The 26,325-nt window shown below is 42.0% G+C and overlaps 1 protein-coding gene across 1 annotated transcript in view; it reads left to right on the top strand.

The window, feature by feature from the left end:
- The first annotated feature begins 54 nt into the window (after nucleotides 1-54).
- Nucleotides 55-26,325, top strand: part of TP53BP2 (tumor protein p53 binding protein 2) — a 46,810-nt gene continuing 20,539 nt past the window's right edge. Inside the window, exons 1-4 of the mRNA XM_082758274.1 lie at nucleotides 55-670; nucleotides 19,559-19,706; nucleotides 24,089-24,202; nucleotides 26,104-26,183. Coding sequence (XP_082614400.1) covers nucleotides 644-670; nucleotides 19,559-19,706; nucleotides 24,089-24,202; nucleotides 26,104-26,183 — 369 coding nt within the window. The 5' untranslated portion in view covers nucleotides 55-643. The remainder of the gene's footprint in view (nucleotides 671-19,558; nucleotides 19,707-24,088; nucleotides 24,203-26,103; nucleotides 26,184-26,325) is intronic.

Below are 26,325 nucleotides of genomic sequence, written 5' to 3'. Positions count from 1 at the left end.
GCGGCGCCGCCTCATTGGCCGGCCCCGGCAGCGGGGCCGGGCGGGGAGAGAGGGGGCCGGGGCCGCCCGCTGGGCTCCGGCCCCTGAGGAGCGGGGCCGCGCTGCCGCCGTGCGGGCGGTCCCGGAGCGCCTCGTTTTAAGCCTGTTATGAAATAAACGCTTACACGGGTTCCGTCTGGGCTCTGTTCTCCGCTCACCCGGCAACTTCTGGCCCTCCCCCGCCCCGTCGAGTTACGGGGAAGGTTTCACCCCGGGAGGAGGAGCAGCCGGCGCCGCTGCCCCTGCGAGCCCTCCGCGCGGCGCCCCGCGGACCCCAACTTCTCCCCCCCGGAGCCGCTCCAACGCTCACGGGCTCCCCCCAGGACCCACCGCGGGCTCCCCGCACTTTGGGCCCCTCCCGGAGGCGGGCGGGGCGCTGCACGGCGCCGCGGCTCCTCCTCGCCGGCTCGGGGCTCGCTCCGGAGCGGAGCCGGGGGCGGAACAAAGCGGAGGAGCGGCCGGGCAGGGCGGCCCCGCAACAGGTCTCCCCCCCCGCGGGTCCCGGCAGCGGCGGCAGCAGCAGCAGCAGCAGCAGCGCAGGCCCCAGGGCTCCCAGCTCGGCGGTCTCCCGCTCCGTGCGGCGGGGCCGGCACCGGCCGCCCCCATGCGGTTCGGCTCCAAGATGATGCCGGTGAGTGCCGGGAGGGCGCGGGGGGCGGCCCGGCTCCGGGGGAAAGTTGGAGAGAGGGGCAGAAAATGGAGCCCGCGGCGCTGCGGGAGGAGCAGACCCTGCCCCCGCTTACCCCTCCTCGGACTTCCCCTCCCCCTTCTGATTTTCTTCCCTTTTTTTTTTTTTTTTTTTTTTTTTTTTGGTGGATTTCTTTCTTTATTTTTTTTTCTCCTTCTTTCCAGATTTTCTTGCTGGGCCCGACTCGTTAGACGGGCTCGCTGGAGCGGGGCCAGCGCCGGGGGGCAGCCGGGGCAGGGAGCGCTCGCAAAGTTTCCCCCCTCGCCCCTCCTGTCCTGCCGGGAGCGGGCGCCTCCGCTGTTCACTTTCTTTGTTAAAAAAAAAAGTAATAAATCTTGGGGTAAAGTTCCTCAAGTTGGCTCGCAAAGCGCCGCGCCTGCTGGCGGGGGGTGGCTTTGTTTCCCGGCGGAAGATGGTGTCCGTCCATGTTGGCGGCGGCGGGAGGCGGGGCCGGGGGGCGCCCCGTCAGGGGCAGGGGGCAGCTCGGCACGACGGCTTCGTGTGATCCTCTGTGGAAGGGTATTTCCCCTTTACCAAAGGGAATTTTCCATTTTAACTCTCCCAGGAGCTGGCTGGAGCCAGCCAGGGGTGATCTGTCCCAGGAGGTGAGGAATCCGTGCCGTGAGGGCAGGGGTGTTGCAGGGATGCTGTGACCTCCGTGTTTAACTATCGGCGTGGGGCGCTTCCTGTGCAATTAGGAGGAAATAACGAGCGATAATTTGATGGCACAGAGCGCTGGAGAGGGCTGGGTGACTTTACTGCTGTCGCTAATGAGGGAGGAACAGACAAAATATGAGCTTAACTGCGGGTGAAACAGCCAACGTGTTGAGCAACTGTGGTGATGTCGGCACGTGAAAACTCCAAAGAAAACAAGCAGTAAAGTATAACGAGGGGTTAATTCAACCCACGTCGAAACCGAGCTAGGTAGGCACCCTTGTATAAAATCAAAACCTCCGAGAGATGCTGCTACTGGCCCATTCCGTGTCACCGAGTTCAAATCAGGGAGAAAACAAGCAGGAGCCGTCTCATCCCACCAGCACGGGCAGGTGGCAAGTTCTGGAGCAAGCACTGCCCTTGTGGCTCAGGCTTTTCTTTGGCAGATGACTCAACTCGTTAGTGATCCTGGTTTTTAACCCCTAAACAAAGGGACGGATACAGCCTTTTCATGTTGCGCTTACTGTGGATAATGAAAGATTGGCGAAAGCTGAATGTGACTGCAGGAATTAAAAATACAAGTGTTATGAACACTACTACTGTAATCCACCTATTAAAAAAAAAAACAAAACAAAAAAGTCAAACTGAAAACCCAAACAAATTGAATTTGGATATAGTCTTCAGAGGGTTAAGGTTTCCAACAATTAGAGTGCAAAAGGGTATTTCAAAAGTTTTGTGGTCCATTGGCTGTAGGGTGCCTAAACAGCCACTTGCCGCTTTGGAAACATCATTTTATAGTAAATATACTCATGTGAATACGAAAGTGTGGAAGAGGTAATGCCAAAAGTAATTGCTACTATTTTAATGAAGTTTTTTTGCAGATTTTCAAATCCTCTTATTTTCTATGCTTTTTAATTTTTTTTTTTGGCTGAACTCATTCTCATTTTTCTTTACAAAGAAATTGAAAGTTTGGTGTGGGAGGAAAAGGAAGGTACAAAGAAAGTCAGGAGGGAGCAGGGTAATGTGATACCAGAAGGTAATGTGGACAAGGGATTAAATAGCATAGCAAGGCTTGTGACCCCGAGTAGGGAATACAGTAATCACAAGCCCAACAGGAATTCACCTCTGTACTGGTGGCTTCTGAAAAGCTTGGAAACTGCTGTAACAAACATAACTACTTGTACTCTTTGGAGACTTCCCTGAAATTGGAACGTTTTCCTTGTGGTGATGACAGATAGGAGCTAAACTGCTGCTCTAACCATATGCCAAGACAATGTGATTAATAGTCTGCGTAAGAGTGTAATACGAAGTAATTTGTGTGTAGCTGTACTGATGAAGGTAATAACAGGGTTAACACTGTCAAGCTGTGTGAAGTTGTCTCACCTTTCATCTGCCAAAGGCTTGTGGGAGTGTGACTGGTACTGCTAAGTAGTGAAAAGGAGTTGGATACACTTTCAAAAATAGCATGTTTTTTTTTTGCAGCATAATTGGTCTCTCTCCCTGGTTTTACATTATTACCCTAAAGATGAGTATGTATTGAAAAATAATTTGCGTCATGCGTGCTAGATAAAGGCTTTTCTCAGATTGTAGGAGGTAACAGAAATTGAGTTATCCTTTAATGTCCAGTGAAGTTTTTGGATCAAAACACCTTAAATATTAGACAAGATTCCAGTCGTTCTCAGTGGTCTTCTCTGAACTGCTATGCCCAGCAGGCACCTTTTTAAATTAGGGATTAAAATAGGGACTTTCATTGCAGTACTCACCAGTTTGTGGACATGTGCATTTTAAAAATATATCTTAAACCATATATATGTAAGTAAAAGGTTTATTATATATATATATATATATATATAAATATTTATATATATATATATATATGTATATATAATTTTTTTTTGCTTGTTCCAACAGGCAGTAAATTGGAACTGCTGTATAGATCCTGAATTACTGAAATAGTGTAGCGCTAGTCCATCTAGGGCGATTTTCTTTGGAAATGCTTTTCTTACTGTTTAACTAAGAAGTTTTAAAAGAAATGAATGTCTTGTACTTTGCAAGATGAACATAGAATTGTTAAGGTTGGAAGAGACCTCCAAGATCATCTGGTCCAACCATCCCCCTACCACCAGTGTCACCCACTAAACCATGTCCCTAAGCACCCTGTCCAACCTTTCCTTGAACACCCCCATGGATGGTGACTCCACCACCTCCCTGGGCAACCTGTTCCAGTGCCTGACTGCTCTTTCTGAGGAGAAATGTCTCCTCATTGCCAACCTGAACCTCCCCTGGCGCAACTTGAGGCCATTCCCTCTAGTCCTGTCACTGGTTATCTGCGAGAAGAGGCTGACCCCCAGCTCCCCACGCCTTGTGCTCCAGGCCCTTCACCAGCTTCGTAGCCCTTCTCTGGACACGCTCCAGGGCCTTGATGTCGTTCTTGTAGTGAGGGGCCCAAAGCTGAACACAGCACTCGAGGTGCAGCCTCACCAGAGCCGAGTACAGGAGCACGATCGCCTCCCTGCTCCTGCTGGCAGTACTGTTCCTGACACAAGCCAGGATGCTGTTGGCCTTCTGGGCCAGCTGGGCACACTGCTGGCTCATGTTCAGGCGAGCGTCATCTATAAGTCTATAAATAAACTGACCCCCAGGTAGAGTTAACAGATTGCTACGATACCAGTAAGTCATCTGTGGCATCTCAGTCCCATTTCCTGTAGTCTGTTAATTATTTAAGCAGTGATCAAGTTTATCAACCACATAGCGCTGTTTTTCTCATCTGCCTCCATGGATTTCAGTGTGTAAATGGAACTTTAGAGTGAGCTCTTCTAAGCACGTGCCTTATCTCCTAATTTGATTTAGTATCTGTTGTATGTTCCTTTAACTGAATTTCTGGGTATTGTTAGACATTTAAAAGCAGCAGTATTGCAGTTGTATTCAAACATTTTCACGTGGTATTCAGTGTTTAAAGCATTTTGTCTGGAATGCTGAATGACACTTAGGGGGCTGTTTTGGTGACCTTTCTTACCTCTCACACTTCTCTTACAGTCGGTCATTATTAATGATAGGAGAACATTGCCTTGAGTTTTCTAGGGTACTTTTTTTTTTCTTTCATGTTGTTACAATGTGATCTTTTCTGTTTCATGAATTATATGAAATGGTTTTAGCTTCTCAGGTGGCTTTCTTAAACACCTTAGACCTCCATCTGAAACGTTGGAGCCAAATTACTCAGCTATATGTTGAACACCTTTTGTTTCTTCGTGTGGCTTTTATTGGAAATGGGGGAAGGGTAATATTGTGAATTCATGCCAGATCAAGCTGTGTAGGCCAGGAGAGCTGTTAATTATGCTGCTTCTGATTTGTTCAACAGCTCAGGGTGTGAGCGCCCTGTGGGACTCTTGCATTTACTGTTTCAAGGGCTAGCATGCAGAGGTGAGGTTTGGGATAGATGGATAATTTATGGGATTTATTTTCCCCCAGATGGGATTTCTGCTTTATTAGTGATTGAGTCTGTTTTGTGAGATGAATTTACATGCAAGTCAGTCAGACTTTGAAAGAGGCAGGTACAAAGGTTGCCTCAGAGGAATAACCCAGCAGAGTGGAAATGGTGTTGTGCACAGCATTCCTTTCAGGCTATTGATTGAGAAACAGTCTCGGAAATGCCCCGTTCGCTTAGCCCGCTGTCCCTGTTAGCAGTCTGCCTCGGGGACTCCTTTCTCTCCCACAGCTTGTTTATTTAATGCCGGTCAGAGTCCTGCCGTGCAGCCTCTCAGAGGAGGCAGCGCTGTCACCCCGAGGAGCCTGACTGCAGCTGCCCTGCGAGGCTGGGTGGCAGAGCTCGTGGAGGGCTGCTTCTGCCTGGGTTCACGGGGGCACCTCAGGACTCTTCTCAGCTGGGCACCGTCAGCTTCCTGCAGAAACTTATTTAGTGCTCTGGAAACTGAAAGGAACTTGTAATTACATCGCAAGGTAATGAGCAGATAAAGCTCTCCTCCTTGCTCTCAGTTTTATTATCTTCAGGCCTGCTTTCTCGCAGCTGAGTCACTTCTGAGTCAGGCAAAACAATTTTTTTTTTGATCTTCAGTTCTCAGAGAGTCAGATGCTATGTGTATAAAGGTCACCAGAACTCCTGGACGTCACATGAAAGAGACCTAATTACCTTAGTCACTGTTGCTTACCTGTTTTAGGAGTTTCAGTGGAACGTGAAAGACCTGAAACGCTGTTTAAAACAGTGTCAGATAACTCATGCTGTGGTTTGGGATTAACACTTACGGAGAGAGCACAGTAAATGAATTGGGGAAAGAGCAGTAATCATGACACTGTCGTGATGCTGGGCAGGCTAAAAGGCAGAAAGCATTTTTCCACTTGGTTTAGTTATTTGCTTTTTGTTAATCATTAATATTCCGGTTCTCTCTGAGTGTTTAATTAGTCATGCCTGTGTCCTCATCAGTTGTTTCACCATAGTAATAGTGTTACGTGGATGTTTAGCTCAAATCCAGTTATGTATAAATGATGAGCCTTGTTGTTGTTGTTGCTGTGGCATTAATGCCAAGTATTTCATTAGTGAGATGGTAACCTTGTTTCGGAAGCAATTTCTTCCGTGCTACAGTGATGCTTCCAGGTGTTCACATGATCCGAACCTTTGATGAATGGCTGTGTTGTACCCTAGCTTTTATTGGCATCTAATTTGAAAAAGGGGAATTAGAACACTTCTTGCCTTGACCTCTTACGTAAATCCTACTCTCTCATTTTTATATAATCTTTTTGCAAATTAAGACACACAAATGTTAAAATCAAATATGTACTGCAGTATTAAATGAACTTGTCTACAGGAATTATGTCTCCTCGGCGCCTACATCTCCTGTGTCCCTCCTTCTGTAGGGTAAAAAAGCCTGATGGTAGTTTGTTCTGTTGATGCTTGAGATCAGTCCACAAAAGAGATGTTTGTTCATACATCTTTTACATGTGTGTAAAGGGAATGTTCCCCTTTCACTGTATAAGAGGCATGTGTATGGTTTTTCTTTTGTTGTTTTTGGCAAGCTGTGATTTTTTTCTTGTTCTCTGATACTTTTATTTTGTGAGGCTTAACTGCTTAAGGAACAGTTTAGATCTTGGCTTAGATTACCAGTTTCCCTCTACTGCAATAAATCCCATTGTTTCTTTAAATTGAAAGTTAAGGCAGAGTCTCAGGAGTTGTGTATTTTTCTTATCTTAAGTTTCCCTCTGTCATTAAAAGAGGAAAATCATGTTTTCTCAGATCTTCAGAGGGCTCTTTTTTAATGGAGTCTTTGTTATCCCATTTGAGTCCAGTGCTGCACTGAACTACCTGTATGCTGCAACATGCAAATCAGAAACATGACCAGACTCAGGCACTGATGTAGAGCATCCCTATTGCAAAAGGGATTGCAGAGTTGTGCAAATGGGTTGGGCCAACAGACTATGCAGAAACGTCCAAGAAGAATCATACTCCCTGTAGCTGGGGCTGTTCTTCAGCTGCTCCTGTCATCCCTGTGCAGAGTTATAAATCAGTGATGGTTTCCTTGCTGCTTGAAAGTGGCAGTCTGTCTGGTGGTTTGTTTTTTCACAGTGTGTCCAGACACCTCTCTTCACTCTGCTTTCCACCTTACATAAGTGTGTGCTGCCCCAAATGCAGAACCTCACCCAAACTGCTATCTGGGTCACGCAGGGCAGTGATCCACAGCCCCTGCCCTGGCTTCTCAGGAGAGTGAGAGGCTTTGAGCATTGCAGGGCTGGGAAAACCCCGTAAAGTGGGATTCCTGCAACTTGGTAGAGATACTCTGATCTCAGCTGCAGTGAGACTGTTTCTCAAGGTAATGAAGCACTACAGGAAAGCCTGGCTGACCTAGCAGTAACTGTGACTGATTTCTGGCTGCAAGAGGCGAGCGGATGGGGAAGGGAAGAGGTGTCACAGAGTCACAAAAAGCAGGGTGCTCGTGGGCCAAGCAGAGTATTCCAGACCCCCTTGGAGGTCTCCATGAATCTCTATTGCGAAATAGGAAAAACAACAGAGCAACACTGCCACGGGTCATGTGTGAGCAGCATTCCTGACAAATGTTACACCACAAACGTGATCCCCTCCTCACTCCTACCTGTGGTGTATCTTCCAGCATTTTGAGAACAGACTCTACTATAAGTAAAGGTTTGTGTGAGGAAGCTGTGGGAACAGAACCGCATGCCTCTTGTCCATGCAGCGTTGTTCCTGTGCTATTGTGCATAGGTCTTGCCCACGAGGCCTTTCTGCAGGGTGGTTTCCCACTATTGCACAAAACCATTGCTGTTTAGAGAGCTCTGTGCAAACAGCAGTCGGTGAAGTTGGGGTAGAGAAAATATTTTCTACCTCCAGGGAAGCTGAAAGAATGACCAAATAGTAATGGGCCGAGGGGGATGATTTCTGGAGTTCTTGGGGTAAAAGCAGCCTGTTGAAGAACCCTGTGTAGTACAAATGTTGATTTAATTAAACTCCTCTTTACTTTGTTATTATCAATAAAAGTTGCTGTGACATCACCTCAGTGCCCACCATTTCACACACGGCCATCTGTGAGGACCTCTGTTGCGACTTTGCTCGTGACAGGGTGCCACGCTGCCTTGTGCTGGTGAGCTGCCCTCCCTGCCTTGCTGCTCTCCCTGCCTCGCCTTCTCAGCTGGGGTCTGCATACAGCCTGGTCCTGCCTGGAGAGGGCCCTGGGAGTGAGTGGTTCTTAAATAAAACCCGTCAGACAGCGATCAGCTGCACAATCTGCCAGCCTTCTGCAGCTCCTGTCGTAGTGCTGTAGAAGCCGAATGTTTGAAGATGAAAGTTAAAAGCGTGAACTTTAGAGAAGCTCTGTGTTACAGGAGCAAGGGTTTGATCAAGGGAGGTGCTTGGTGGGGTGATAGATTGGTGGGGAAGGTTTCTCCTGTGGTTCTGCTATAGTTGGTGAGTTGTACGTATCCTATTACAATGTGGTTGACTATCTATCATTTCCCCACCAGTCCGTTTTTTCTTGCAAAATAAAAAGATCCTTATGCTTTGGTGCAAAAGCTCGATGTGTCTTCTGTGCCTGTTGAATATGTACCACTATCGTACAATTTTATTCATGGTCGCTAATGACTTCCTGCATGCTTGCAGCCCAGAAGTGTTAGGACAAAAGCTCTTCTTTATGGCTTTGGATAAGAAGTGCAGTTGTTGTGAAAAAAATATGGTCACCAAGCACAGACATTTCTGGTGATTGTCTCTGACACTACTGGTGGCTGTGTTGGTTGCCTGCACTGCCATCCATGGGCAGATAGCTCTTTAGTGAAGTAGCAGTCATCTGAGTTTGACAAGTGGAGGTCATTCTTCAGGGCACACTCCCATTGAAACAGGAGCGTGCTCCCACCCGGAACTGGTGGTAAATTGGAAAGGGTTACCCTGCTCCAAGGGTATGGTGTGATGCTACACCTAATTAATTTAATAGTAGGGTGCTGCTCAAATGGATGCTCCTGTTCCTTTGATTTCCATCCCCACCCAAAGCCACATGTCTTTTGTAGCTTCTCCTTGAACTTAGCAAGGTGCTGGGTGACAGCAGAGTGAGAGGGGAAAAACACCTGCACTAAAGGCAGAAAGGAACAAAAAAAGTTCAAATAATGGAAGTGATTTGCCATGTGGCTGCGTGATCTGACCTGATGGGGGAATTAGAGAAGGACACGACGGTTGCCTCGGGCAGCTTACCGTTTAGGTGGGTTAAGCTGTAGCAGTCAGAGGCTGCTGCCGCGTGCTTTCCTTGACTTCCATCTTGTCTTGAGAGATGGTAACAGAGGGTGTTTCTCCACCATCTTTGGGTGTTCTCACTTACTGCAAGGATTAAGTTGGACTAAAACATATATTTATCTTGGTGAGAGTGAGAAGCTCGTATAGCAGGAAGCCTTCTCTCCCTGGCAGCCAGTATATAGGAAGCCAAAGCTGACCTTGAAAGCAGTAAAGCATGCAGACTTGTGCTCTGGGGTCTGAAATTCCTGTTTTTTCATTTCTATTTGTCCTGAAGGAAGGTGATGGAACAGCATGTTCTAGAGTTGCAGCATAAAGGAGATGTTACTAAAGTGCACTACAGGAGCAGTGCACTAAAATGGTGGAGTTTCACATTGTAATGCACTTCTGGATACCAAACTGGTCAGCCTGTATCATAGAGCAGCCCAAACAGTATATCCTATGACTCTTCCTGCACAAAAATTACCCGCGTGGTTAGACGTGTGTCATTTTTTCAGGTTCCAGAAATGGTGTGTTCGCTGACCTACCTCTGCAGGTCATGAGCGTTTCATTTTGTCAGAGATTTGTCATGGAAGTAGGACTCAAGATTTTGACAGCTGTGTTCTTGGAGGAGTGTCTTAACGTGATGTAAGGAGTGGTATTTTCAGAGTTGTCTGGTGCTCATCTCTGTGAAGTAGTTGGGAATGGAGTAAACCTCCAACCTGCTACATAATTTGCTTCGTTTTACTATTAAATTGCAGAACTTGTACTTTTTCTTTTTTTCTTGTTCTTTTTTCTTTTTTTTTGAGACTGCTTGATATAGATACCAACTCACGCAAAAAAAGAAGGTAAGCAGAAGGTGATAAATGAGCTTGGTGTGTGGGCTGAGCACTCGTCACCTGATGAACGTGGGTTCGCCCTGCGTGTTCTGGTGGGCTGAGGCACAGTGCTCCCGGGTACGAACGCTGCTCATCTTTTAATTGGTGAGATTGTTATACGTTGGCTGGAAGAGTAGAAAACTCTTGGGTATTTTTAAACCCAAGAACAAATTGCTGCCTTAGCCAGCAGGCAGTATGGTGTGGGTGGTAGAGTTGCCACTTTGCTATGATAACCTACCTGCTCTTTTGAGGTGTAGGTTGTTAAATATGCTTTCATCCCTGGTACAGGTGCACCTTCACTTTCCTTTGTGAAAGAGTCTTATCTCATGCAAAGTCTGCTTCTTTTAGCAGGGAAAAAAAAAAAAAAAGTATATATTTTTCCACTGCAAGAATATATGTGCATCTTAATGGGGTATATTGAGAGGTGTCATTCTCAGGTGTCCCAATGGGGAGCACTTGGTATGGCTTCTCATAGGCCTCCAGCTGTCTAGGAAGCTGAGCCAACAAGAATGTTTATTCCCAACGGGAGGATATAATGCTCTAGAACAGCAAGAGCAGCTTAGTTTCTTTTTGATTTTATTAATTTATGTATTTACTACAAAGACTGTCTCTGGGTTTGGTGCAAGCGCAGAAAATTGAGATGATTCAGGCTTGAGTTGGAGTTCATAACCCCATTCATTATGCATGGACATTGTCTTGGCTTTAGGCTCTTCTGCTAGGTGCAATGTGTTGTGATACTGAGGAATGAGATGAGAAACAAATGTAAACCTCACTGTAGTTTACAGGATTTAGACGGTTATGTTTGCCAGTGTAGTAGCTATGGTAAGAATTAGGTAGAAGTGTATCACTTGCAGGCACACAAGACATTCCTCATGCATACCAAGCCTTCGTGGCTGTGTTCAACACTGATGACAAGGCAGAGCCTGACTGAAGGGGCCCGTCTCCAAAGACCAAATCCTCCTTTCACTGACTCCACGAGGAGAGGAGGAACAAGCTCCAAGCAAGACACCAGCATCGGCAGTCCAAACACTGTGTGTAGGCTGACTTCTCTGCCTGTCAGCTTGCAGTGTTTTTTTTTTTGTGAAATGTCTAACAGCATGGAAGTGGCGGCTCTACTGAGCCATCCGGAAGGATCTGGGGAGAGAGTTTCTGAATGGGGTGAGGGGAAGAATACTTGAGGGGAACATGTGAACGTGAGGAACCCCAACGCACAGATGGTAACGGGAAGAGGCCCGTGAACATGCTGTGGTGTTGTACGATGTAAAGAACATTGTCAGGATTTGTTTACCCTGAAGTCTTGCGGTTGTTTAACAAAATTGGTGTAAATCCAAGCGTGGAAAGTGTGGATTCAGGTCTGAACAGAATGAGCCATGCGTGACACGTTGGCAGCTATGGGTGCTCAGTAAAAGGCTGTGATTTCTAACATATGTTAATGAAACCAATTTTGTTTCTCCCTTAAAACAAACAAACTGGCCCATATGTTTTGGAACATTTCCTTCTGCTCAGTGCCAAGGTTGTGATAAATACCTGCAGCGTTAAGGTACAAGTGGCTTTAAAAGCTCCCCCTGAATTGAGACGCCCTTGCCTTCAGTGCTACGTGGTGGTTTAACCCTAGGCGTGCGGAGTGTGCAGAAGCGTGGTGCTCCTGGTTTTGGTGTTCATCCAAAATCGCAAGCTTTGTTTGTCTGGACCTTTCAGATCTCTGGGAGGACTTTTGCTCTGTTCTTGTGCCTAAGGATGATGGAAGAAAATAGGTCAGGAAAAATGTAATGTGGATTCAGAGTGAAATTCTTAGTTTGGAAAGATCGCCTCTTAATGACCTCATGTGTAATGCACTACTGAAAGAGGAGGGTGTAGGTTAGGAACCCTCTATTTACCAGTCACGAGCTATGTCTGACAGATTTTACAAAACTAAACCAGCTAAACTGGGATGATGATGATTTTCTGTTAAATTTGGCAGGAAGGTTGTAATTTTATCTTCCTCATCAGTAGGTCTGAACTGAAGCACTGAATTTAGTCTTTGGAGTTGCAGCTCATGAAGTAGGTGGGTCCCAAACCCACATCCAGTAACTTCAGATGGTAACAGCGCTTGGCCAGAACTCAGCCTGTTTTCCATGCAGATCTTCAAATTCCCTTAATGATGATTCAGAAACATGCCTGATAGTGAGATGTAATATGGCAGAGATTAATGTTTGTGCTGTAGCTTTTGCCCAGTGTACTAATGTATACCAAAAGCAGATGGCTTTCTTTCTGTTTTCTCTATTTGAAGGATTTATAAATAAAAAGGAAAGGAGGAAAAGAAAAGCAGCTTTCTCTTTGCTGTTTCCTACTCCCTTTTTCATGCCCAAAAGTGCATGGAAGTCTACATTATGTTTTAAACCCTGGAAAAACTGACAAGTTTACCAAAGATAAAATACAAATACATAATAAACTTATCTTTAAAGTATACAAGCAGTAACTACCATGCCTTTGAGAGTAAAGGCTGAGTCCTGTTTTCTCCTGCGATACAATTGAGAGGGAAAAAGGCCATGCTTTATATAGACTGGGAATAATTTGAACAATTCTATGGTGCTTCCTACAGTACTCCACCTACCTTGCATCATAACTTCCTTTCTCACATTTATGGCTAAGAGCCAGTACAATATAAACGGACCAGTGTATGCTGCAGATGAGACAGAAGGAACCTGACTCGCTGTATTTGGGTGTGGCTATAGGTAAATATTAAACTTCACTCTGCGTTTCTATTGAACCTAACTTTATTGAACAGCTGCATGCGAAAAAATCAGGGATAGCAATCGTCCTGTGTGCCTGTCTTCTAGTAAGTCTATTATATAATCTTTTGCTTACCTTAATTTTCTGGTACAATAAGTGACTACGTTGCCTACTAAAGGACTGGTTTAAGGTTCTGAGGAACTTCATGTGAAAGGCTCATAGATTTACTTTATTAAGGTGTATTTTGCATTAAAAATCAAACCGAGGCCCCGCAACTGCATGCCAGTTCTGAATGCTGTTTTTCAGAACATGAAAATCTGCAGTTGTGCAGCCTGTCTTCTGTTGTTTAGAAAGTTGCATCAAGTCAGCAAAAATATCTCTTTTAGCAGCTGATTCCTTCATGGCAATCTAGGAAGGTGCAGTGTCAGTGTTCCCGTTAGGTAAGGTGCTTCCATGTAAAACTCTTTGTTTGAAGGCATTTTATATTAGGAAAAACTGACTTGTAGTTAAAACTTTAGGTATCAGGTCTGTGGGTGGAATCAGTTACTTCTCATTTGTTATCTATACTTAAAATCTGATAATCTATTCATTGTAAAAACTGTGGTGCTAATTTTTCAGGCAACTAAAATTATCTTCTAAAAATATATTTTATTTCAGGATGTAAATTGTGTTGTCATTCTTCTCCATCCCATATGCTGTTCAAAAAGCTACTTTGCATTTGAAACAATGGCTTTTCAGTGGTATACATTGCTGCTTTGTAATCATACTTTGCAGTGAAGTTGTTGAAGGACATGCGATGAGCTCTTTTTTGGAGACTTGTTTATACAGCACGTCAGGTGTATATGCTCTCCATGTTGTAGGAAAATATATTGTCTATCCTGAACCATTTGCAGCTTCATATAATAGGCATAACTCAGATAACAGTAGAGAGAATATTGCTGTAAAATGTTGCATTGTCAACCTTAAGAGTGACTTTTAATGCATCTTTAAAGGTGAGATCTAAGAATTTGTTATGCGAGTTAAGACAACCAGCCAGCAACAGGAGTATTATGTGATTCAAGGATATTAACGATCACTCTAAACCACAGAGAATATGAAATGTGGCACAAAAATTATATTATTAGCTCTAATGCAAGATAATAAAATGAATCACGATTTCAGAGGCAGTGCGCTTGTTTGGCAAGCAAATAACGTTTTTGTCTCTGTCATTGCCTTGTATGCCTCAGTCTCCCAGTCTGTAAAGTAGGAAACTGCTTGCTTGTGTCAGGACTTCCTGGTTATAAAATGCTTTGAAGATGAAAAATAGTACATGAATAGATGCCACTGTTCATATTGTATATTGCATGGTATGCAGGAAAAGATTGCAGTAGATTAGGAATTAAGGAAATAGTGAAAAACAGGGGTAAGTTGGTATTTTTAATGGACCATCTATTTGTGTGTAATATTTTATAAGTTAATGAGTTTTGCTCTAGAAGATTGTTGTCCGTTGTTGAAATTTAATGAACTGAATTAGATCTTTGGGGGGAAAATAGTATGCTTATCCTTTAAATTTCAGGGATTCACCAAGACCTTGTTATTTTAAACCATATCATACAAAATAATGGAGTTTTCTACTGAATATGTGCACTCTGAGATTACTGCTCAAGTAATTTAAGCAGCATAATTTAATATTGTTTGTATATTAATTGGAAAATGTCCAACTTCACAGCCTTTTAATAGCTAAGACATATGATGTCAGTTTTACAAAAAGTTAAGGAGTAAGATATCTCTGATCCTTTCAGAAATGCTCTCAAAGCTCAAGAGTAAAGTAAGCTGCATTTCTGTGTCTCTTCCATCTTAATCAGTAATTGAGGCCTTCTTACCTAAGGGAGAGATTGATTAAAAATATATATATATACGGTATCTTGCTGGATAGATGTAAATTTTAAGGCATGTGTTTGCTCAGACTTGTATTCCAAACAGTTCTGGAAGCTGTTCTTTGTTTTTAATGTCACCAAGTAGGAGCCAAAATGCAGTGTGTTCATAGACTATTGCTTTTGTAGAGCTATCCGTTCTTAATATCTCACTTTAAGTTGGAGACTGATTAGCAGCTGTTGAGACCTGTTATGGTTTATTTAATGTCAGTGCAATTATATGAAATGATGCTGTTGATGAGCTTACAGCACACGTGTCTGATTGTCAAGTGTAAGGCTATTTGGAACTGGTGTGCAGGAGAGAGGTGGAGGATTATAAGGTGGGGTGTGACTGGCTTTAATTGATACCTTCTTCTGACCTCCTTTATTTTGGTTGCTTTTTTTTGCTACATTCTCTTCCTGTTCCCGGGTGTGTTACAGTCCCGACTTGGTGGCTATATTTGGAGGTGATGCAGAAATAATACAGGTTGGAACAAAATAATACATTTTATGCTGAGAAGACTTAAAGTTGTAATTCACGACAATTTGGATTTTCATAGGTTTGTGTCTTAAATGTCAGGCTTTTTTGAGACTTAGTCTTCCTTTATGTCTGGTACTCTGCTTTCCCATCCAGTTGCTTGTAAGTCATTCATCACAGTCATTCCTTGCAAAAATGATCTCTTGCTTTAGCTCATGTGCCCTTGGTCATCCGTTTGCCCTTGGTGCACCCGATCGAACTGCCTCATTTGGTGGCTCCATAACTGCAAACTTTATTTTCTAAGCTGTAGCTGAGTCAGCTGAAATTTGTGGTGTGACTTTAAAAGGAACTGCTTTGCTAGATGTACAGCACATCCCTGGTGCCTTGCAAGAGTGCTGCAGTACTGGGATGCTTCTACGGTGTAAAGCCTTTCAGTACTTAGAAACGGTGAATACATCTCGGGGGGAGGAAGTATACTGGAGGGATCCTTGGTTTAGAATTTAAACCCTTATTTTAGAATTTAAAGTCAGGTCCCTGATTAAAAGTTCTCAGCCTTCTCTGGGCATTCCTAAAACTCAGTCCTTAGAAAGAATGAAAAACCATAATCCAAGACTATATGGAATTGTCAGGTATTTCAGCATTTGCCTCAATGCTGTTTTTGAAATAAAGTGTAAGGTCTGAATGAGGTTTGTCTTCCCCTTGTTTTAGTGTGTCTTTAGTCTTCAGTCTGCTCTGTAGAACCACAGAATGGCTGAGGTTGGAAGGGACCTCTGGAGGTCATCTGGTCCAACCCTTGCCAAAAGCAGGTTGCCCAGGACCATGTCCAGGCAGCTTTTGAGGATCCCCAAGGAGGGAGACTCCAAAAACTCTCTGGGTGACCTGTGCCAGTGCTCTGTCACCTGCACAGTCAATAAGTGTTTCCTGATGTTTGGATGGAAACCCTTCTGTTCCAGTCTACCCCCATTGCCTCTTGTCATGCCAGGTGCGACCTCACCACTGCTGAGTACGTGCCTTACTTATGCCTACCTTGAAACTGAGTTTGATTTTTACCTTTTGCATGTTGTTTTTATTATTTTTTTCTTTCCATATTCCTGGGTTTTTGTTTGCAACTGTTCTAACATCTTCAGTTTCAGGGAGCAACAAATGACCACTTTACTCTAGCTTGATGTAAGGTACAGGATTCAAACTTCCAAACAAGGTGTCACAAGAGTTGTCTTTTTATTTTTTCTCTTTTGTTGCTGCACAACAATCAAACAGGAATATAAACTAGCTGGTAGGGTGGTTAGTGGATGCTTTATTTTAACCCTTCCAAGGGGAAGGATGAGTTACTAAATCCTTTCCCTAGATGTAGCCAGTCTGAAGCAGACTACCCCTGGCTGGAGTCCTCATGGAAATGTGGATAGTGGAGGAGAGGAGGCATGGAGATAGATGTCACTGCCACTTGGGTGAGAGAGGAGGGGCACAACTGCTTGGTGGACTTCCAAATGGTCTCAGAGTTGTCCCTGGAGGTAGGGGGAAATGGAAGGAGGTAACTGCAAAAGTCTCATCCATTTTGCGTTCTTTTTAGTTACTTCAGACTCTTCAGAATTTGGGGCATGTTTTTAGGGAATTTGCACAGAGTGGTGTTTCCCTCTCACCCTCAATCCCAAGAACACACCTGGTAGATTTACTGCAGGTACCACCAAGTCTCAAAAATGGCCTCCACACAGCAGGTTTGAGCACTCGTGGCCTAATGTGTTAGTAATTATCTTGAGCATTGTGGATGGAAATCACAACTCGTGATCCTTCCTGTGTAGCTGTCTGTGCTGGCAAATCCTAAGGATTAATGGCTGGAGATAAACAGGCACACTGGAGAGCGAACAGCCCTGCTAGGGTCAAATTAGGTCTGCTTTGTGTGTAATGCCATGCTTCTGTATAATTTTTTAATTCTCATCTATAAGCTCTTCTTTTAAAACCAACAAATCTTACTGCTGACACACCACCTGTGCCGTTAAGCGTTGTTGTGAGTTTAAGATTATCTAGCATTAAATGTGAAGCGTTTGTGTTTTGCGTTCCTACGTAATCCTGCTCTAAAGCTATTTGAGAGCCTATTTTTTATTTTATACTTCTCTGCCCCAGTTTCTGTGATTAAATGGCTTTTTTACCTGGTTGCATACGACATCTCTTGCCATCAGCCTTGAGAAATACTAAATCTAAAAAAACACAAGTGTTTGGTGCTGAAAGACCAAAGCAGAATATCGGAGGTGCTATTTGGAAAGCTTTGTCTCCTAATTTAGGTCAGTACATCAGCATGCTGCACAGTAAACAGCACAACAGTTGTGCCTGTTTTCCCAGAGTAATAATAGGCATGTGGTAAGCTGATCCTACCAGCATGCCTGTGGTGTGTTTCTGGCCCACACAAAGCATACCAGGGAGGGAGTAGCAGCAAACAAACCTCTGAACTGAGGCATGTGGGTGAGCAGCCGTGGTCCTGGGGGCAGGTGGAGTGCAGGGGATGCTCCCCTCTGACTGAACAGCAGCCCTCAGTCCAGCTGAAATCGGCGTGTCCCACTCTGTCGGCCTTCCTGCCCTCCTCGGGATTCGCTGGGTCAGCAAAACAACAAAATTTTTGCTACCTTTGCTTTTTTTTTTTTTTTCCACATTCTTTCTACTCATTCCTCCTCTTACAAGCTCTGAGTTGTTCTTATTACTTTTTGCTATAACGCAACAAGGAAATGGTTGAGGGGTCTGAATGGTTTTCAAAGGATTAGGGGCAGTTTTGAGCTCTCCTTCTGCAGGCTTTTTGCTTTTTGTGAATAGAAGACCTTTTGTAGAAGGTCTTTAGGAATTTATCAGAAAGCATTGTCTTGGGGAGCTGTGTAAAATCAGAGATCAGAAACTGTGTATGCTGTTGATGCTGAATCTGGTGCTGAATCCCAAGGCCTGAAACGCTCTTCTGAAGTGTTTGTGCTGCCAAAAGTGGGACAAATGTTTGTGCTCTGTATAATAACACACATTTGAGTGTGGAAATGTTTTCATAGAAGTTCTTTAAAACAATAAAGGTGGCTTCTCTCATAGGAGTGGAGGGGGTCTTGGCATTTGAAAGACCACTGCTTTGGAGGCTTGAGAGATGTTTGCATTTCTAAGCTGGTGGAGTCACTGAGGGGAGCTTCATAAAACTGTGAAGACAATGGGCTAAATTCCACTTTTCATCAAAAATGACTTGTTCTAGAGTATTCCCACAAAATCACAGCATAACTGCTTGTAGCAATGACCTCTTCTTTAAACTTAGAAGAACGTTTTATGCATCTCTCTTGCCTTGTTTGAATCAGACTCTTTTTTTGACCTTTGAACCATCGTTCATGAAGATGTAGGCCCCTTCTACCCTCTAGAAAAATGAGGAGACACAAAGATTCTCTAACGTTATATTTGTGCCTTTTTCTGGCATAGACAGGTTTTCCATCTGTGTGGAAAAGGCTGAATTGTGTAGCCTTTTGATAAGGTTTCTCTTGCTTGAAATTTGTAGTGGAGTAATTGCTTTCTGGAGACATTTAGCTGATTTTTATGATGCTGGGAGTTACATGATGAGCTGGCACTTGATCCTGATGTTCAGAATAGATTTCAGAAGAAAATTGATGTTCATTTTTAGCTAGCAGCTCAACTTTGGATGTTTAATATTAATAGCATACAGCAAGGTAACTGGTGATCAATATGTTTTATCAAAGATTAAATAAGGAAACTAATTCTTAAAATGTGTGTCTTCTAGTTGTGTCAGGAAAGACATGAGCAAGAATAACACCTAGCTGTGTGGTGTGTTTATACAGAATAACAACCCAAGATAAAGGATCCATCTACAGCAGTGAAGAGAAAGCCAAGTAAAATAGCACTGCTTTCCTCTTAGTGGCACCTGGGGGGAACACCTTGTGTTCATAGAATTGTTTTGGTTGGAAAAGACCTCTAAGATCATCAAGTCCAACTGTTAACCTAGCACTGTCAAGTCTACCACTAAGTCATGTCCCTAAGCAGGGCAAGTCAGCTTGTGTTTCTGAGAAACTTTTTAATGCCAAGTGTTATGGAAGTGCAAATTGATGCCAATTCCTTTTTGGAAGGTCCAGTCATCTTCCACGGATGTCACTTCCCTTGTTTTTCACAATAAAGAAAATTTCTGAACTCTAGGTGTCTGTCGCGTCAAATGGATGTGTAGTATTTAAGTATGGTAAGGTAGAAGAAATATGATAACATTACCTTAAAAGAAAAGGAAGGAGCAGAAGGTCCAGTTAAACAAACAAACAAAAAATACTTCAGTAACATAATTGAAGTGTGCAGAGGATTACTTCTAACATCTCACTGGCTTGTACCTGAAAAAGAAATCTGGGTTTGTTTTGAAATTCAATATGCACAGTAGTTCATGATGAATGGTACTATTATGTTGAAAATAATGCAATTAATGAAAATTGTGCCCTCGATATGCTGCCTGGTTTTGTGTTCTAAATTAATGTATGCTGTTGTCTTTGTCTTTTCCAGATGTTTCTGACAGTATACCTCAGCAACAATGAACAACACTTCACAGAGGTGCCAGTCACCCCAGAGACAACATGCCGAGACGTGGTGGAGCTGTGCAAGGAGCCTGGTGAAAGTGAGTGCCACCTGGCTGAAGTGTGGTGTGGCTCAGGTAGGTTAAACTCCTGCTTTGTCACCTGCTGGGCATTCACTGCTGCTGTTGTCGTAGGGTACAGAGACCTGAAAGACATGGTTCTGTCCCAGAGAGTGTCTGCCTTACATTTTTGTTAATCTCTTCATCAAACTGGTGTATAATAACACATCTACAGGAAGGTACACACATACAAAAAATGATTGAAAATAAAAGAAGCAAAGCCAAGCATGTGGATGTTCTTTTACATGGGCAGGTAGCTCTTCTCCAACTCAAATGAGTCTGTGAAGGGTGTAGGGGAATTGTTTTTCATTTATTCTTCTCCCCAGTGGTATAATCAAAGTGGGTTGTGTGGGCTTTTTGGAGTGATAAATATTGTTAGTTCTATGGAATAGACGGTCTTCTAAATTCCATAGACATTTTCAATTGCTTTGGCAAAGGAAAACTTCCTTTTTCAGATATTGACTTTGTTGTTCACGATGGCATTAATTGATTCTGGGAGGGAAGGAGTGTTATTAGAAGCAGCTGCAGTTATACAAAGTATGAAATACTTTCTAAAGAAGATACATAGCGGATAGGAGGGATGAGATGAGGACAGGTCAGTAAAGTAGTTTGTCTGTTGAGCTGGTGGAAGAGGATTTTATGTTTGTGGTTGGTTTTCTTCCCTCCCTCCTGCCCCACTCTTTTTCTGTGTTCTTGCTGATTTTTGTTTTGGAAATTCAGGTCTCCATAACTTGTAGTGCTTTGTTGGGACTGAAGAACATGTCAACAAGCAACTCAAAAGCTGAAGTAGGGCTAACTTGTCTGGCTTAAATAGGAAGGGACTCTTATCTCTTGTCTCCATGGTACTCATTAGATCCTGGTAGCTGCACAGAGGTGTAGAAAAGATGAATCACTGTCAGGATTTTTAAGTCATGAAAAATTATGTTATTTGATCCAGCTATTTTGAGATGCTTTAAAAAAATTATAAAATAATTAGACGATAAGAATAAAAGTTCCTGTCTCTCTGCTGTTGTCTCAGGCCTATACCTCTTTAAAGAAGTCTTTGGTGAGATGGATAATTTGCATGAGATACTCGAGTCTGGTCTCTTGATTTTTAGTCGTTTCTAGTGCAGATGTAATGTTTTTGATACTTCTAAGTTTTAAAAAATACAATAGATTTTTTTTCCTTCTTAAAAAGACATAAAGAAAATAAAATATTTTTTTCTGTATAAATGATAGTAAAATAAAACCACAACCCAATGTGGAAAGAGATATTTTAGGAAGGTGGTTTTACTGTATGTCTCTGTCCAGGTCTGTCTAAATCAACGCAGTTTCAAATTCTACAATGGAAGACAAGTAAAATAAAGGTTTAGGTGTACATGTATATATGTGTAGTTTCATACTCTGAAATTATGGTTAGTCTTAGCTCCATGCTCTATTATAGAGCAAAAGTTGTGATGGAAAAGAGTAAATGTCCTCCAAAACCAAAGTATCCCCCAAAACCTCCTTACCAAAGTCGGACTTCTACTGAACTGTGAGCAGTTTCTCACTTTTTTTCCCATACCTGGCTTCTTGACCTGCTTTTGAGGTGCCTGTGAAGGATATGTCAAGGACAGCCTGTTTACAGTTACACAATCAAGTTGTCAGCCTCTCTGGTACTTGAGGAGATAGAAGAAAATAGAATGGAATACAGAAACAAAGTGAAGTAGAATTTTTTTTTTCGGAGATTAGCAAAATTTCTTTTCTTTGCAAAGCCTATTCTCATTATGTTATTTGGTTATTATTGGTTACTGGCAGTTTATTGTCACAAGACCAAAAAAAAACAAACAATAAAGTATTGTTTGTTTATACAATAAAAATATTGGCACTCCTTTTAGAAATCAAATTACTCCTGTTCCCTTCACTGGTCCTGTCATATTGACTAATTATATACTTCTTTATATGGACACCGGTGCATGTATATCCAAAATCATATGCCATCAAGACTTGACTACTGGCTGGAGCATATGTGTATTTCTAATAAAAAATGTCCTTTCTTAAACATCTGCGTAACGTTCACCAGCAATCATTTGCAGACTGTATTTTAATTTATATTTTGGATTTATTTTTTTGGAAAAAAAAATGCTCTCAACTTTACCTTATTTTGCTGTAGGTGTCAGCAAAATTCACTGTCTCATTTTGCCAAGATGGTATTGTGGCTTCTATTACACTGAACAAGTTAAACTTAATTTTAAAATAAACATGGCACATGCCAGCCATCCTTATGAGGTAGAAATGGAAGATGTATGCTGAAAAATGAATGCTTGGACTTCAATTACTAACATTGTTCTGAGGTAGCTTGTCCCTCCCTCCTGATGCATGCTGAGGAATTTTAGCTTCTGTTGTCAGACAGTATTAAACATAGTTTGAAACATTGCTGAAAGTTAGCTTGAGGCACTCAGTTTGCTGAATGAGGGCAAGTTTACTGCTTTCCCTGTCCTCCCAGTTTTGCTTGAAATTTGATGAGTATCAGCAAGCTTTCTTGATCTTTCTATTATCATCAGAATTCTGTTAGATGACTATCTTGACCACAGAAAGCAGCCAAAAGTGTGTCTCTATATGTAAAGGCTTTTGTCTTTTTTTTTTTTGTTGTTGTTGTTTTGTTTCCCCTCCAAAGGGGCAGGGTATAAAAACTGAGGTTTGATAATTTCTTTTCTTCTTGAACTTTTCAAATGTAGTTTTGTTTGGTATTTGGAAATATCATTGACCTTCCTTTGAAGTCACTGAGTGGTATTGACAGAATCCTTGGGTAAAGGGCATCTCCCTTGATGATAGAGTTTCAGTTGAAGTATTGCCTAGCTGCTAGAAAGCTATCTCATAAGCCTGTTGTATATTCTTTAAGATGGAAATCTGACAGTCACACTGTTTTTTTTTTTTTTTTTTTTTTTCTTCTCAGAGAGGGGAATTAAGGTTTAGCAGATGAAGAGCTTTTTTAGCTGTCTAGACAAGTAACTGCCAAGAGATTGCTTCTTCTGTAACAGTGACCTACTTGCTTATTCTGTAAAGCTAATCTCTTTTGACAGTGACTCCAGAAATTTTTCTTCCTAGATTGCTTGAGCACAGCTGCAGCACTTTTATTTCATTTAAAGAAACCCTTTTATGTTGAAAAAAGCTCTTCACATGCTGCAAACGTGTTAGTAGCTCCTCTTCTTATGAAAGTGAAAATATTTATTCTTAACACGAACAATTTTGTCCGTGAAATGATTATTCTTTATTAAGGTAGATGCTTTGAAAGGCTCTCTACTGAATATGAATGAACTCTACTCTGATTTCTTCTTTTTCTTATTCCCTTGCCTAAGTAATGAAAGGAAATATCCAACAAAACCGTTGTCAGAACAAATGGAACTAGTGGTATTTAATTTCAGTCTTTGTCTGCTTGCCTTGTTTCTCTGAATGTCTCTTGTCCATCTGGTACCCCATGCAAATGGATCTAACCTGATCACGAGCCTCTCAGATACTGACAATATCCTGACTATGTAAAGTTGACCTCTATAACATATTAGTCAACTGCATAGCTGCAATCACTTTTAAAATAGGCATAAAAACATATGTTAAAATGTTTAGAAGAACAAAAGCAATTGCCTTTATGTAAATATCTGAAGGACAATAAGTAATTTAATTATATCCTGCCTGTGAATGCTCAGCTATGAAGTGTGTAAAAATTGAAAGAACAGTGATACAGAAAAGGAGTGTCAGTAAATGAAGGCCATTGGCTTAGGCTCCCATTGGATTTTTGTGATATTGAAAGGCAAAGAGTAAAGCTTAAAAATTAAGGTGGGACTAAATCCTGAACTTGGGAACAAGAGCAAGAAAAGCAATTCAGTGGAACTCATGCATGTAACTTTAAGATACTTTATCTCAACTGTCTGAAAAGAATAGCTGGTTCTTACCTGAGTCACTGTGTTGTCTCACAAAGCAAATTGGCACCTGTAGGAACTGGGGTGAAGAGCCCTTGAAGAGGAATGATGGAGCAGTAAGTTTGAGGTACCACAAAAGTAGGGCAACAGGTCCACCAGTTTTACTCCTGTGGTGGTGAGTGGGTACAGTGATTTGCAAATACAAAACTAAGGCACTTGAGCCAATAGCTCTGAATTGCCTATTTGTGTTCCCTTGGGCTGCAATGGTGCATCAGCTTTTCCTTCCTTTAGACTTCTAAAGGGCTCTATCTACTTTTCAAAAGTGTTGGTTCACCTTCAGAAGCAAGGGTGTGGTGCAGAGCCAAAGAAAAGTTAGAAATGCCTTGGATGAGGGCAAGGGTTAGGACCACACTGAACCTCAGTAATAACAGTTCTGGAATGAAAGATGATGGACAGATATTTTTGTTTTGTTACATGCCCTAGCTACATAGGGATGAAATAGTAAGCTGGCTTTTTATCTTTCAGAACGTCCTATAGCCGATAATGAACGGATGCTGGATATTTTGCAGCGCTTTGGGATGCAGAGAAGTGAGGTTCGTTTCTTTCTTCGACATGAGCGCTCTCCCTGCTGGGAATCAGGTATGTGTTGGTCTCAGCTGGTTCATTTGCTGAAGTAAAATTTCATTTCATTCCTCAAGGTTAAGGGAACACCATGAATATATTTTATGTTGGTGTCACAACCCTTTCTGGTGTGACCTTTATTTTCTTATGAATAGGGAATGCTAGTAACAGCAAACTGCTCTTACTGTTTGCTCTCCTTTGGGTTCTTAATCATTTTTGGTAAAGACTTCATCCTCTCTTGCCTGGTCTAGGCAATGTTATATATGAATGGAGAAGTTAGTAGCTTTTCTAGAGCTCAGAATTACCATAGCATCCAAAGGCATACTGTATTTAAATGTATTAGAGGCATACTGTGTTTAAATGTATTAGCCAGAGTTAAATATCTAGAGGTCTGTGATTAATCTCCTAAAAAAATGGAAATCTCTGCCGTTTAATTTAGTGACTACATTGTTTTCTGGTAATGTCATTTATTATGTGAGCTTAGTGTGTTTCACCTGGATAATATTTTACAGGGGGGATAAACTTAGCATAGTTATCAAAAAGTAGAGTTGTTTGGTGTTTCTCCCACAATCAAAACATTTGTATTAGTTTCAGGAATATAATTAAGCAAAATGGTTAGTCTCCAAGTTCTCTACAAACGAAATAACACTGCATTGTAAATCTTAAGTTTGAATCCTATAAAAAATAAGACATTTTGCTTTTCAAGGTTTTCCATATATCCCATATTAATCTATTCAGTAGAAGAATCCTTAAGACATTTACCTTTAAATCAGTCTGTTGGGTTCTTCCTCCTCCACTTTTCCTTTTGGTCTTCAGTAATCTTCCCATGTTTCAGAAACATTTTATTTGTGTTAAGTGGCATTGTACCCAGCGTATTTTAAAATAGCTGAACATATCTTTGTTTGAAATGTGTAATGACGATGGAATGAGTTCATTAAAAGTTAAAGCTATGCCACTTCCATATAGTAGACATGCTATGGCACAGTTTAATTGTCAGGTTTTATTTTGTTTCAAGCTCAATGTACTTAGTACTCTTAATATAAGTATTATAAGCATTTTATTGTCCATAACATAGCTAAGCACTATGTTTGAGAGGGACCAAATGAATAGTTAGGAGCTCTGCTGCACTTATTAGTCTTGCAGGGATTTGCTCAGCTAGGCAAAAAGCTAACAGAAGATGGCTTCATCCTGTAGTGCATGTATGTCCTACAGGGAAATTAGTGAGCTTAGTTTTAGGCATCTAAGCACGATTTGTATGTGATTTGATGGAAGCATTTAAGTAGGATTCTAGTTAAGTAGCATCTCTCCTGTCAGAATGACTGTCACAATGAAAACATTTTGTGATATTAAACTTTACACTATGTGCAAATAATTAACTACAGATTAAATGGTGCATATTTCATGTTATGTGACTGGTAACTGTTGTTCATGTTATTTTGTGAGACAGTTTAAAAAAAGAAACCAACACAACACCTGAACATCTAGATGCTTGGTTTTAAGACACTAGTCCAAATGCATCTCTCTGAATTAGCCATTTGCAATGTCATTTGCAGAAGGCAACCCAGTTTTGTGACAATGCTTTTCTAATGCAGACTTAGGAGGGGCCAGCTGCCTGTTGATCACAAGAGAAATATTGAAATAGCCTACCTTTGGTTAAGCTGTTCTTGTTTGTCTGTTTTTGAACAGCTTTATGGTTTAAAATAAATGTCGACATTGAACAGCAGCCCCTTCATAAAATATCTTGTGTTATCATTTAAACTTATCTTAGAGATAAGAACATGGGAAGAACAGTTCAGATTATAAACGAAGAATTATTGAGCCTTTTCTCCTTTTTTTTTTATATTTGAATGCTATGTTTAAAAGGATAAAAAAAATCCCAAAATGTCTTACTGTTTATGTTATCCTGAATTTCTATCTAGGGACTGGGCAGAGGTCTCAAGATCCATCCCTAAAAAGAAATGGTGTGAAAGTGCCTGGTGATCGAAGAATGGAGAATGGAGTAAGTGCTTGATGTAATGGACAGCACAGCAAAAACAGAGGCTTCCCTTCCTTTAAGATACTTGTGCAAACCCTACCCTGGAAACTAAGAGACGATTTCTAATGACTGCTCTAAAATAGACATGAAGTCTCTAACAGCTATT

The sequence above is a fragment of the Aythya marila genome, assembly GCF_965140915.1.
Source record: "Aythya marila genome assembly, chromosome: 3".
Lineage (NCBI taxonomy): Eukaryota > Metazoa > Chordata > Aves > Anseriformes > Anatidae > Aythya > Aythya marila.
Note: the sequence above shows the minus strand (reverse complement) of the source record. Positions and strands in the feature narration are given on the sequence as shown.